Source organism: Xenopus laevis, chromosome 9_10L (genome assembly GCF_017654675.1).
Source record: "Xenopus laevis strain J_2021 chromosome 9_10L, Xenopus_laevis_v10.1, whole genome shotgun sequence".
In the NCBI taxonomy this organism is placed as follows: Eukaryota; Metazoa; Chordata; class Amphibia; order Anura; family Pipidae; genus Xenopus; species Xenopus laevis.
This window is the reverse complement of record NC_054387.1, coordinates 132,032,783-132,046,862: the sequence shown is the minus strand read 5'-3', so window position 1 is coordinate 132,046,862 and position 14,080 is coordinate 132,032,783. Positions and strand designations below refer to the sequence as shown.

The 14,080-nt window shown below is 39.9% G+C and overlaps 1 protein-coding gene across 1 annotated transcript; it reads right to left on the bottom strand.

Moving 5' to 3' along the window:
* Nucleotides 1–6,836: 6,836 nt before the first annotated feature.
* Nucleotides 6,837–12,287, bottom strand: LOC108703865 (perforin-1). The gene is made up of 3 exons (XM_018240172.2): nt 11,729–12,287; nt 10,352–10,727; nt 6,837–7,989 (listed from the first exon to the last, which is right to left on the bottom strand). The coding sequence occupies exons 1-3, from the start codon at nt 12,262–12,264 to the stop codon at nt 7,231–7,233; spliced, it is 1,671 nt and encodes a 556-aa protein (XP_018095661.1). The 5' UTR covers nt 12,265–12,287; the 3' UTR covers nt 6,837–7,230.
* Nucleotides 12,288–14,080: the final 1,793 nt, after the last annotated feature.

Below are 14,080 nucleotides of genomic sequence, written 5' to 3'. Positions count from 1 at the left end.
TGTGTGGATTAGAAAGCCAAGGACGCTGCATTTTTGCCCATATATACTGTACACAGTAGGAGGGGCAGGGCAGCCAATTGGCTTCCACAAAAGGGAACTTGGTAATTATCTAATTTGACATAAAAGCGAATCTGTCTCCACAAAAAGGAACATAATGCATTTGTGAATTGGGGAACTGGGATATTAGTTGGTTTGGAAGAACTTGATGTAATGTAAGCTATGTAAAATGTTAATTCCAACTCCATTGAATTATTGATGAAAATAAAGCTTAGAACAGCTCAAAATCTATAAGGGGAAATCCTCTTAATTACTACTTCTTTGCTAACAGTTGGTAAGTTATAAAAAATGTAGGAAGAGGAGCTATGTTCTGAAAGGAGGTGTTCACCTTGTAATTCTCTTTTAGTATGATGTAGAGAGGGATATTCTGAGACAATTTGCAATAGGTTTTAATTTTTTATGATATGTAGTTTTTGAGTTATTTAGCTTTTTATTTAGCAGCTCTCCAGTTGGCAATATCAGCCATCTGAGTGCAGGTTACCATAGCCGCCATGCATTAATGTGAGTGAGGGACTGGAATAGGATTAGGAGAAGTCATAAATAGAAAGATGAGCGATAAAAAGTATCAATAAGAATACATTTGTAGCCTTACAGAGCGTTTGTTTTTTAGATGGGGCCAGTGACCCCCCATTTGAAAGCTGGAAATATTTATAAGAAGAAGGGAAATCATTTTAAAACTATTGAAAAGATGCTTAGAATTGGCCATTGTATAACAAGTAAAAAGTTAACTTAAATGTGTCTGTAAAGTTCTCATTCATCCAGGTCATGGGGTCTCTGACCCCATGCTGGTTATACTAAATGGATAATGCTGATTGGAGCAAGATTCCAGGGTATTTAACTCCAGAAACTTCATAAAAATCATTCTGAATTGAGCAAGTCAGTTGGATGACTAGTGAAACCCCTTCAAGAGAAAAAAATATATATATACCTGGGGGCAGATTTACTAAGGGTCGAATTTCGAAGTTAAAAAAACTTTGAAATTCGACCCTCAAATTAAAATCCTTCAACTTCGAATATCGAAGTCGAAGGATTTTTAGCGTATTCGATCGAATAGAAATCAAACGATTGTCGACTATTTTTAGCGATCGACCTAAGGATTTCTATTCGATGTGCAAAGACTTAGAAAACTGCTGTGGAAGGTCCCCATAGGCTAACATTGCACTTCAGTAGCTTTAATTTGGCCAAGTATGAAGTCGAAGTTTTTTTTAAAGAAACAGTACTTCGATTATCGAATGGTCAAATATTCGAACGATTTTTACTTCGAATAGAAGTCAAGTAAGTTTGAAAAAGTATCCTATTTGATGGTCGAAGTATCCAACAAATTACTTTGGAATTCTAACTTTTTTTAACTTTGAAAATTCACTCGACCTTAGTACCCCCACAAGTCCAGTTAATTTGACTTAAAGATGAAGCGCCCCTTTAAATTGGAACTACAGTTTCTTAAAGAAGCACAGTAGGTAGAAATTGTACTATTGTCTATCAAAGTTAGAAGTTTTCACACCTCAAATGAACTTGAAGGAACTCATATCTCGGATCGTATCTTATTTAAAGGGATACTGTCATGGGAAAATATTTTTTTTTTCAAAATGAATCAGTTAATAGTGCTGCTCCAGCAGAATTCTGCCCTGAAATCCATTTCTCAAAAGAGCAAATTGATTTTTTTATATTCAATTTTGAAATCTGACATGGGGCTAGACATATTGTCAGTTTCCCAGCTGCTCCAAGTCATGTGACTTGTGCTCTGATAAACTTCAATCACTCTTTACTGCTGTACTGCAAGTTGGAGTGATATCACCCCCTCCCTTTTCCCCCCAGCAGCCAAACAAAAGAACAATGGGAAGGTAACCAGATAGCAGCTCCCTAACACAAGATAACAGCTGCCTGGTAGATCTAAGAACAGCACTCAATAGTAAAATCCAGGTCCCACTGAGACACATTCAGTTACATTGAGAAGGAAAAACAGCAGCCTGCCAGAAAGCATTTCTCTCCTAAAGTGCAGGCACAAGTCACATGACCAGGGGCAGCTGGAAAATTGACAATATGTCTAGCCCCATGTCAGATTTCAAAATTGAATATAAAAAAATCTGTTTGCTCTTTTGAGAAATGGATTTCAGTGCAGAATTCTGCTGGAGCAGCACTATTAACTGATGCGTTTTGAAAAAAACACGTTTTCTGATGACAGGATCCCTTTAAGATAAAACTTGAATGGAAAAAACAGGATTCTGTGAGGATGAGTTGCAAAACCCGAAAATTAATTGAGTTTTCCGCTGGGAAAAAAACTCGAATTGATTGAATTATTGATTGAATTATTTGATTGAATTATTTCCAGGGTCAGGATATAATAAATCTCAAAATATTCAAGTATATATATTTTTTAAATTGAAAAATTCAATGTTTTTTTTAACCCAAAAATCTGAGCTTTGACCAAAACAATCAACAGGAACCTTAATAAATAACCCCCTTAGTTTTGGGGTTCTGTACAAAGGCGATGACAGCCCTTTATAAGGAAAGATCTTTGCCTCTGAATATGCCCCAGTTGGAATATTGTCTCAGAAAATCAATATCTACATCACATTGACCTGCCCAGATGGCAAAGAAGGTGGGAAAACTCAGCCAAAAGTGCAATATGCATGGTTATCAAAGAGAATATTTATAAACTGCAAATGAGGTGTATCACGCTGCTAAATAAGTTATTCCTTCCTGGTGAAGGAGAGGGAATTATTTTACATATGTTTTGGACATGTCCAGTACTGAAAGTGTTTTTGGACTCTGTAGGTACAGTAAACGTCTGAATAAGGTACTATTAGCGGACATCTAAAAAGACCCAATAATATTTATCCTAGGGGATAAGATCACTAATATTAAAAATCCAGCACAGAGACTTGTCAGTTCTATCCTATCAGCATATTAAAAGCAAATGCAATTTAAAGCAAAACTACCCCTTTAAAAGTAGGAATTATAGACTTCTATCCAATATATGAAGAACATGAATGTAAGCAAAATGCTAAATTTGTTCAGTGTATTGAATCTTTATGTTTATTAAATCTTTGTTAACGACAGTTATTTCCCTGTAAAACTCAAACCAGAAAGAGAAGTATCAGTGTGAAGCTGTGAAGCTGCAAGAAGTTCAATCTCTGTGATCATTTGACACCGTTCAACTGGTTCCTTCTTTTCTACTCGAGGTGTTGTGACCCCCACTGACAGCACATAACACAATGATTATTATACAAGTGTCTGTCTTTGAGGCAATCGTCCCGAACAAATAAACTCTGAGGAAAAAGCATTTGGCCACAAACTAACATAGTCGTTGCACAATTCTATTGTGGGAGATGTAACGTTGACAATATGGCGTCTCAAATCTGGTGGTGGATTAGACCAGGCACAGCATTAGCAGAAACAATTCCATATGTGTTTCTTTGTACTAAACACTAAACAGGAATATATTACTATATAGTGAATTTTAGGTGGTACTTTTGCTAAATACTCTTTACTTACCCCTCGGTGCAGATCTTCTTATTATCGGTAATCTTCGAGAACATCGGCGCATGTGCTGTTGGAGCAATTTTCTGTTTTGAGACAACTGCATATGACCCAAAAGTCATGGAAATTGCCGAAGCGCTGGAAGAAGACCCGAAGATTACTGAAGCGGCTGAAGATGGCGTCCGTGAACTCCCTGGACAGAATCTCCACCAAGGGATGAGTAAAGAGTTAGGGGCATTTAGCAAAGGTACCTCCTAAGTTGGAGCAAGGAGGTGGGTCTATGTAGGGTAGGGGATTTATTAAGCCCTTCAGCATCCTTAGAAATGTGACTCATCTTGATGGATTCCTATGGCTGTTTAAGATGCAAGACACAATTCCCAATTACACATATTCACCTGTTAACATTCATTTCTTTGTGCTACACATAATCTCTGTTTCTTCTACATGTTCACTATGTTTAGTGTTTGCACAACGTTCAGATATTATTTGTTATACGTTCACCATAATGGATGATTGTAATAAAATTACCTGGTGGTCTAGTGGTGCGGCGGCGTGGAGGGCCGCCACACCGCCGCGCTCCTTCCCCTGTCTCCAGCGCCAGCGCCATCTTGGTCTCCTAGGGCGCGCGTGGTGCGCCTGCGCGCCTCTTAAAGGTACAGGCGCGCTGGCGTGATTACGCCAGCGCGCATTGGCGCACGTTTTGGTGCGAAATTTGAAAGAATTTAAGGCCCATTCATACTCCCAGCCAGTGCCCGTGATAGAACTTGTTTCTAGTGGTTTCCTGAGCCTTGTGCATCTGATCTGAATCTCGTCTGTCTGATTATCCGTGTTTGACCTTGCCTGTATCCTGACTATTCTGAAATCTGTATCCTGACCCTTGCCTGCCTACGACAACTCTTCCTGCTTAACCCCTTGATTGACAACCCGGTTTGACCCTTGCCTGCCTGACGATTCTGATATCCGCCTGCCTCGACTCTGCTTGTCTGACGATTCTCTTGCCTGCTCCATTTGTACCGTGACCTTCGGCCCAAAAGACTCTCTACCTGCCGTGCCCCTCTGCTAGCCAGAACATCTCGCTTTGTACCCCTCGTTAAGTCCAGGTGGCACCCAAGTAAGCTGAGGGCTCCTCCCAAAGCCCAACGGTGGTCACACTACTGGTGAAGCTGAGCCGAGACCAGGGTACTTAGCACCTGTTCTGGTATCGGGTGCCGGCCGTGACAATGATTTTCAGTTGTGCAACGCTCGTTTGCCTGCTGGACAAAAAGAATACTAAATATCCAATTTCCTGGAGCATTTTGGTTTGCAGTGAATAAAACAGTAAACCCCCTATGCATAAAAAAGGCACTTAAAGCAGAACTAAAACCTAATATAAATATGGCTATAAATGCCTTATTTTATACATCAAACGTATTGGTATTGAACCAGCCGAAAGTTTCCTCCTCTGTATAGTAGTAATGATCCAGGCCTTCAGTGTTGTCACGGTAGTTTCCCATTTTGGATTTTGTTGATCGTGTCTGTGGCACGCACATGTTCATTGAGCACTGAGCAGCAGTCGAGAAGCAGAAAATAAGGTTTGCCTGCCATGCTAAATGGATAAATATTACATTTTGACGCTAATCGTGCTGGTTTGTGAGCTGTCATGTACCAATAATTATTTACTAATCATTTTTGGAGGTACAGATCTTCCCTGCTAAAGGGCTGTGGTTGCTACTTCTTCAGTCAAGCTTTATTTTTCCTTTAAGTGTGCCCAGGTGCAGTAACCCATAGCAACCAATAAGATGTTTGATTTTAAAGGGATCCTGTCATCAGAAAACATGTTTTTTTCAAAACGCATCAGTTAATAGTGCTACTCCAGCAGAATTCTGCACTGAAATCCATTTCTCAAAAGAGCAAACAGATTTTTTTATATTCAATTTTGAAATCTGACATGGGGCTAGACATTTTGTCAATTTCCCAACTGCCCCTGGTCATGTGACTTGTGCCTGCACTTTAGGAGACAAATGCTTTCTGGCAGGCTGTTGTTTTTCCTTCTCAATGTAACTGAATGTGTCTCAGTGGGACATGGGTTTTTACTATTGAGTGTTGTTCTTAGATCTACCAGGCAGCTGTTATCTTGTGTTAGGGAGCTGTTATCTGGTTATCTTCCCATTGTTCTGTTGTTAGGCTGCTGGGGGGGGGGAGAGGGGGTGATATCACTCCAACTTGCAGTACAGCAGTAAAGAGTGATTGAAGTTTATCAGAGCACAAGTCACATGACTTGGGGAAGCTGGGGAATTGACAATATGTCTAGCCCCATGTCAGATTTCAAAATTGAATATAAAAAAATCTGTTTGCACTTTTGAAAAAAGGATTTCAGTGCAGAATTCTGCTGGGGCAGCACTATTAACTGATTCATTTTAAAAAAAACATTTTTCCCATGACAGTATCCCTTTAAGGTGACTAGGAAATGCTGGAAATTTAAACAGGATGAACTTGTGTGCTGAAAACTATTTTTAATTGTATGTGTGTAAATAATAAATGTGTCATTTATAGTAACTATCATGTCTCCAGTAGGGATGTAGCGAACTGCCGATTTGGTGTTCGCGAACGTTCGCGAACAGTTTGCGAACTTCGAACACCCGCTAAAATCGTTCGATTCGAACGATCGAAGGATTTTAATCGTTCGATCGAACGATTTTCATTCGAATCGAACGATCGAAGCATTCGATCGAATGCTTTTCATTCGATCGAATGCTTACAATCGTTCGAACGAATGGAAATCGTTCGATTTTTAGCGGTCGAAGGAATTCGAATGGTCGAACGATTTGTATTCGAATCGAACGCGAACTCAAAATGCGAATGTCGCGCGACGTTCGCGAACATTCGGCCGACACGAACGGTCGAAGTTCGCGCGAACAAGTTCGCCGGCGAACAGTTCGCTACATCCCTAGTCTCCAGCATAAGCTTTTATCATCTTGTCATTTTCCATGACTCGTTTGTGGTCTGCTAACCACTTGGTGCATCGGAAGACCATAAACTTCTACTCTCAGTCTCTTTTATTGCCGTATGGGGAGGTTTATCTACATGTCGTACTACATACTGCCTCAGGGTCACCTGTAGTGAAGACACAACAAAACCAAAATTATAGCAAATTATATTTATTAAAGGCAAATGTTATCAAAGCATGTCCACAAGGCAGCAGCATGAGCTCTTGTAGAGTTATACAGCTTTATATGAAGTCACCATTAGATTCATATATAACATCACTACTACAGCTGCAGGTCAGTAATAATAACAAGTTGTCCAGAAAATGTCCTCTATAAAGACTTAAATCTACTATTGATCCTGAAGCATTATCTATTAGGCTAATGTTTAGTAAAATAGCATAAAAAATTACCATACAACTAATAATCCTTCTTTGCCCCAGTGTTGCCCTAGTTTGTTACTACTCACAGTATGCAAATTGCATTGCTCACACCCAGAGAAAATACAAAATATAGGGTGTGTATGGGAGAAGGGATTTTTGATGGAACCCTTCTGCAATTTTTATGGTAATTAATTACATGTAAATTGCCCTTTAAAGATATTGAATGCTAGAAATAAACTAAGTAAAACCATAATGATTAAAATGGAAGCAGTCAGCATTACCCCGGGTCAAGCGATTTAAGGAGTAATACTGGAGAATTTGTCTCCGGGACAAAGCAAGCTAAAGGTTTATCCATCAATTGTAGTATTTGATGGGAGAAGTGGAAATGTTGACTTTCTGGAAGGGGTGGGTTGGTACACTTCACAGAAATCACCAGACAAAGAAGCGGCACAGGTGACCTTTAAGAAGTACCTTATGCTACCATGTTTTAGGTGGCATCTCTTTGAGGTGGATGATGCCTTCAGCACATCCTCACACTTCCCAAGGAATTCATCTTTAAAAGTATCCTGATCCCAGCCTTCTATTGTATATTTTCTGGAACGGGAAAGCTCCACTATACCAAAATCAAACCATTGATCCCATCTAGGATTATTATTGTTCCATATAATTCCTGTTGATTTTACCTCTCTGCCAAACCTGAATTTCACATAGCCATCTGTCTGGCCCAAAAAGTCTCCATACAGACCATGACCACTTGTAATCTTCACCTGTAACCTAGCTAAAGATTTGCTTTTTGGGCAGCAGTCTGAGGTTTTGTACATGGATGGGTCACAAGCACAAGCACACTGACCATCATGCTTAAAGTGGGCATTGCCTGGACATGCACATTTCACCTTCAATGCCTTTTCCTTAATAAATTGGCTAAGAGCCTCCTTTAGACTAAGTCTCTTATGATTTGAGCCCTTTATCAAAGTGTACACGGGTTTCACCATGTAGGTCAGCAGAGCCGGGATCTTCTTAGCGCTGTTCATCCAGTAGGTAAAGCGGGAACTACTGCCCCCAGCATTCGAATCAAGTAAATCAAATGTTGCATTTCCTCCAGTCACCTGATCAAACGGGAAAACATCATTATTTAACATAGTTCATTTTGGTTTTAAAAAAAGAAAGAAAAATCAATTGTCCAAAAGGGCAAAAAATAACTCTCCCTAGACATATTGGGGCAAATTCACTAAAGCGCAAAGCGCCGAACGCTAGCGTTAATTCGCTAGCGTTGGCCATTTTCGCTACTGCGCAAATTCACTAACGAACGCTGGCGTAGTTTCGCTAGTGTTACTTCGCAACCTTACGCCAGGCGAATCTTCGCTAGCGACGAAACTACGCAAATTCACTAACTTGCGCAGTGTAGTGAACACTACCTTTTACGCTAGACTTCTTTCGCCACCTCAGACCTGGCGAAGCGCAATAGAGTAGATAGGGATTGTTTCCAAAAAAGTCAAAATTTTTTCTAAGTCCCAAAAAACGCTGGCGTGTTTTCTACATGACGGGTGATAGGCTGAAAAAGATCGAAAATTTTTTGGGGCTCCCCTTCCTCCCCCCTACATTTCCTGGCAACTTACCTAGACAGTGGGCACATGTGTAGGGCAAAATAAAATTTGTATTGGCTGATTTGAAGGTTTTCTAGGCATTTGTAGTGCAGATACGTGTTCCTCCATTGAAATTTGAATTTCACGCCGTATGCAAATTAGCCTTCGCTAGCGCAACTTCGCTTTATATAGCGAAACAACGCTAGCGCAACTCCGCAACCTTTCGCTACCCCTGTGTGCAACTTCGCATTTTAGTGAATTTGCATAGCGCTGGCGAAAATTTGCCTGGCGAAGTGCGGCGAAGAGCGGCGAAGTTGCGCCTGGCGCAACTTCGATTCTTAGTGAATTTGCCCCATTATGCTTGGAAGAAGTCATCAAAAAATCACTTAAAGGCATTAACAAAATCAACCATCACGCTGAATAACCATTTCCATTATTTAAGCAAGAGTCCACTGGAGGCAACTGGTTCTTTACTCTTTTCTATTAAATAAAGATCCCATGCTATTCATCTATCGTGTTAAGCTTTAATGTATTTGTAGTTAATAATGTCTCCTTGCTTTATCTTTCCCTTGAGAAATCAACTTTAGCCTGTACTCTCTTCAACACATGTATGTCTTCCTTAAAGGATAAATACACCTTTAAATTAAGTGAAGTTTAAAATTGGTAAGGGTGCTATTCTAATAAATGTTGCAATGTACATTCATTAAGTATTTTGTTTTTATTCCAAGATATTAAGGGATACATGTACTATTAATATGAATGGATTTTGTTACAACAGCGCCACCTGCTGGTCATTTTCCCACCAGTCTGACCACCAAGTAGTCAAGGAAGTTGTCAGGAGAAAGAAAGAGGCTGATGTTCTTCTGCTTAGGAAAGATTTGAGAAAGTTTTCTAATATTTGTGTTCCTAAGCAGAAGAACATCAGAGCAGCCTCTTTCTTTCTCCTGACAACTTTCTTTCTTGATAGTCAGACTAGTTGGAAACTGGCCAGTAGGTGGCGCTGTTGTAACAAAATTTATTTATATTAATAGTACAAGTATCCTTTAATATCTTGGAATAGAAACAAAATAAATAATGAATGTAAATGATAAAATTGCTTAGAATAGGAACCATATCAATTTTACATTCACTTATTTTAAAGGTTTACTTATCCTTTAAGGACCCGAGGCCAAAACTGCACTGCAATCAGATGAGGCCTTACCAGGGACTTATAACTTGGCAAAATTATGTTTTTATCCCTCCGGATAATGCAATTTTTTATGCATTAGTAATTAAAAGAGGCACAGCTTTCAACAATCATAAACCAACTGGAATTATGTATCACTCTGAGTTTCCAACATCGGCTAAAACCCCAGTACTGCTGGTGCATAATCTCATAAACATTAATTTCATTTGACTGTACAAACCAGATGAATAGCAGACTGTACATTTCAGGCCTGAAATCTATACAGTTGGACTGATTTACAAACATACAGTAGGCTCTAAAGTGCTAAAGTGCTGTTGCTCCCCCACTGGTTGAAAATACACCATTTCAAGTTTAGTGGAAGTGATACAATGGACATTCATGGACATGGACATTGCAATTGTTCTGCTTTTTTATTGTTTTTAATTTATTGTATTGTTCCCCCTGATGAAGACCATGCTTTGGTCCAAACGCAGAGGGCTAATTATTATATTTTTGTAACCTTTTGTAATAAAATGGTAATTTCTTTTTAATGGGCTGTGCGATCCTCCTTTCTTAAATGGGGAGCCTCCTCTGGATTAGCACTTTATATTGGCAATTGTGGGTGTGAGCCTTCTAGCCATCATTTTCTGCAGTGATACAATTTGTCTGAATAAGTTGGCCCACTATGCTGGGTACATTATACCAGTCATGGTGCCTTACCTCCCAGATTCGTTCACTATGCATCGCATGGAAGTTTCTCCCATTATTATGACGTTTAGATAAGGCCTTACATGCTGCAGCTTTTCGACGTAAACTTGGAAGATTTTCAATTCCGATCACACTTATCGCTGCCTCAACATCAAGACAGATCTTCACTTGCTCCATTGTCATGGAATTCAGAGACACCTGGCAGGTTTTCACGGCAGTCACTTCCCAAGCTCTCCCTCCAATGGTTGCCTTGGTGACATAGTGTGTGCCATAGGTGGATATGAAATTCCAGTATTTTGATTTGCTCTTTGAGTTAAACCACTTCGGGAGCTTGGCCAGATCACTCACGAAAATTGGGGAGAGCTGATATTTATCATTCAAGCGGAAACTGTATTGGAGAAAATAATGAGACAAGTTGGGTAAGAAGTATTGTCCAAAATATGGCAAAATATGGAATTATGTACTTTATATTATTATTTAATCAAAAGCATGTATTCGAAACAGATATAGTGGCTTTCTAAAGGCCACCCCACATTTCCTATGTCAACCCTGCTTCTTATTTATTATCTCTCCAGCTGCCCAGCCTTTGCCTCCCCACCACCAATACCCAAACATTAGAAACCTGTAGACCCATTGCCACCACCCAGATTTATTCTCTTCCCCTCTGATTGCGCAAGGGTGGGGCCGTCACTAGTACAGAGAGCAAAATGGCTTGACATTGGTTAAAACTTCTTTGTGAATTGTTGTAAATCACATCTTTTCTCCAGGTGAAATTTCTCCAGACAATATCAGCCAATGTTGTAAGAGCATTGATATATTTTTGCTATGTCTGTGGACAAACTGAACAGAAGTGATTTTTGAATTGGAAAATATCCTCTATTAGTCTATTAATGTTATAAAAGTGGCATTTTAGCTAACTGAATAAGTCCAATTTTGAAACAAATATGCTCCTACGTTTAGGCTCAGGAGCTCCTAGGCTCAGCTTTGCAGCAGAAAACGTACATTTGCTAATAAATCATTTAGGCCTGTCGCCATGTTGGGAAACCTTTGGCTTGCTTCATTTCATAATTTTAGAGCCAAGGAGGGAAGACTAATAGTGATGGGCGAATTCATTCGCCAGGCTCGAATTCGCGGCGAATTTGCGCGATTTGCGCCGAGCGAATAAATTCGTGAAACGCCTGCGAAAATTCGCGGTAAAAATTCGCCGGCGTAAAAAAAACATTTTCCGAAAAAAGTCGCCGGCGTCAAAAACGGGCGCCGGCGCCAAAAACGGGCGCCGGCGTTGGAAAAACTGGCGTCAAAAACGAGACGCCAGCGCCGTTTCGCGAATTTTTCGCCGTTTCGCGAATTTCGCGCATCACTAAAGACTAAGCTTGTCCCTATTGTTACCTGTAATATGTGCATTCAACTTTGTTGCTGAAGAAGGTGTATTTGTCTTTATAAAGTTGGTTTGAAGCAAACACTGTAGTTTTAGCATGTGAACCGGCCAATGAGAAGCTTCCTTTCATTGCTTTATAAATTAAATCGAGGCCAGCCATCCAGTTATTCTGCAGGTCAGATGTTGTCTCTTTGGCCATTGAAACTTCACTTTGTGATTCTTTGGTTACAACTTTCCGTTGGCATGTTGTCAAAATTTTCCAGTCGGATAAAGCTCTGGGTAACTTCCACTCGCGGTTGTGGTGGTGAGGATCTCTACACAATGTACAAGTGTTGTTTGTAAGGTATTGATTCATGTCAAATATAAATGCATGGGTGCTCTTCATGGTCACTATATTAATGCCTTCGCCAAGGAGATTGAAACCTGGCACAAACAAAGCCCTTTTACATTCTCTGCCAGAGCCCTTTCTGCACTGACCATTGCGCAGGGGAGGGGTGCTAGCGGAGATTAGAGGGACCAAACTGAGGAAAATGAAAAGAAGCCGCATTTTTCAAAACAATGGATTCAATATTCCTGAAACGACAAAAAAAATTGAGACAGTTGGTTAATAAAGGTATGCAGTTATGATTCATTCAGTCACAATTAGCATACACAGTTAGAGTTTATAGGAAACTGGAAAGAAATCGATGTTAGGAAAGCTGCAAGGGTCTCCCAAACAGAGAGCAATCCCTAATTTGTGAATGGCTTTAGAGTTTTATTGTCCAAGAGAACCAATGACATTACCAAAAGCACAATTATACAGTATATACAGAATAGAACCTGTGATACTGTTTATACAATAACAGGAGGGGGACATTCATAATAATACATGGGATAATGAAAATGCAATAAGGATGGTGCAGACAATACAACACAGCACAAGTTCTTCTCCATTTAAATGCATTTTACCATTATGGTGTTCTGCCAGATGCGTGTGCAAAATTTGCTCAGTCAATACCCTATAAATTTGAAGATTATATTCAAATATTCCCAAGATCAGGGCTGTCTTCCCATGTGTGGCCCAAAAGAGATTGTAGGTGGCACCATGAAGGCCCTCTAGGTAGAGACCTGGGAAAAATTATTATTTCCTCTCCTTGAAATTAACTGAAACCCAGGCTGAGGACTAATAATTTAGATCCGGGATTTAGTTGTGAGAATCTTCAGTAGAGGGGATGGGGTTGAAGGGTGGTTTTAAACAAAAATTAAGCAAAAGTATACACCCACATCCAAGCAAAACAGACTTTTCTACCTTTAGAATGACACAAAAAATCTAGATCATTTAGATTGTGCTCAGAAACGGAACTAGAGGGGGGCGGGCCCTGGCGCAGGACGCGCAGCTGGGCCCCCGCCCTCCTCCGTACACCCGGAACTGGCCGGGGAACATGCGGCGGGCGGACTGCCGGTGGCCCCTGAGGGGGTACGGGCCCTGGCCCGCTCGCACCCCCTGCTCCCCCGGTAGTTCCGCCCCTGATTGTGCTACTCTGTATTTTATCCATTTTCTTAATATACTGTACACCAACCTTGTATTTATCTACCATTATCTACCATTTAAACATTTAAATAAAACCGTTACCAACAAAAACACATTTTATGAATTTATTTCTAACTGTATATCTTCTCACTACAAAACAATTTCAACAGCAAGGGCCATATTTTATATTGTGTTTATCACAGTTCATGAGCGGTGAACTCAATTCATCTCAACTCACCTGTATGATATTTTTAGGTGAATATTGATCAACACAGTTTGGTCTGTTTCATCCTACAATAAAAAAGCTCCTAAAATCCTATAAAAGTGGATACCAATTGATAATTCCTTTAGCAAAAAGTGTCACTGTCTGATAATAATCTGAGTGGACAGAGAAGCAGCAGATAAGTATCATGCACCTAGAATATTAATTATAGATTTAGAATCTGTTACCTAGAAACTAGTTATCAAGAAGGCTTCAAAAGACAGCAATTTCATCCTCCACAGTATTCTAAATAATTAATCACCTGTGACTTATTTGCTTCCAATCAGTAAAATAAGACAATGGGGCTCATTTATAAACTTTGCGCAGGGCAGATTGGTTCGCACAGTAAATATATTTGTGCTTTGCATGGTTACATTTATAAAGCTAAATAAGAGTGTGCAAACAGAATTGTCACCATGCCAATGTCTATAAGGGCAAAAATTGTGAATATTTATGTGCAAACTCTGCGTTTGAATTACGCCACAAATTTGGTGGCGGAGAAAATATTTGCAAAACAGTTTCGCAAATTGAGAATTTAAGTTACTATCAGCGATATTTCCGCACACAACAACCTCGTGGGCGCACTCACGC

Bases quoted from the DNA above. Each gene is read 5' to 3' on its own strand.
- LOC108703865 (XM_018240172.2), bottom strand. From the start codon at position 12,264: ATGCGGCTTCTTTTCATTTTCCTCAGTTTGGTCCCTCTAATCTCCGCT. The intron at 10,728-11,728 runs GTAACAATAGGG...TCTCCAATACAG, and splicing joins GTTGAATGCACATATTACAG to TTTCCGCTTGAATGATAAAT. The intron at 7,990-10,351 runs GTAAGGCACCAT...CCGTTTGATCAG, and splicing joins ATAGTGAACGAATCTGGGAG to GTGACTGGAGGAAATGCAAC.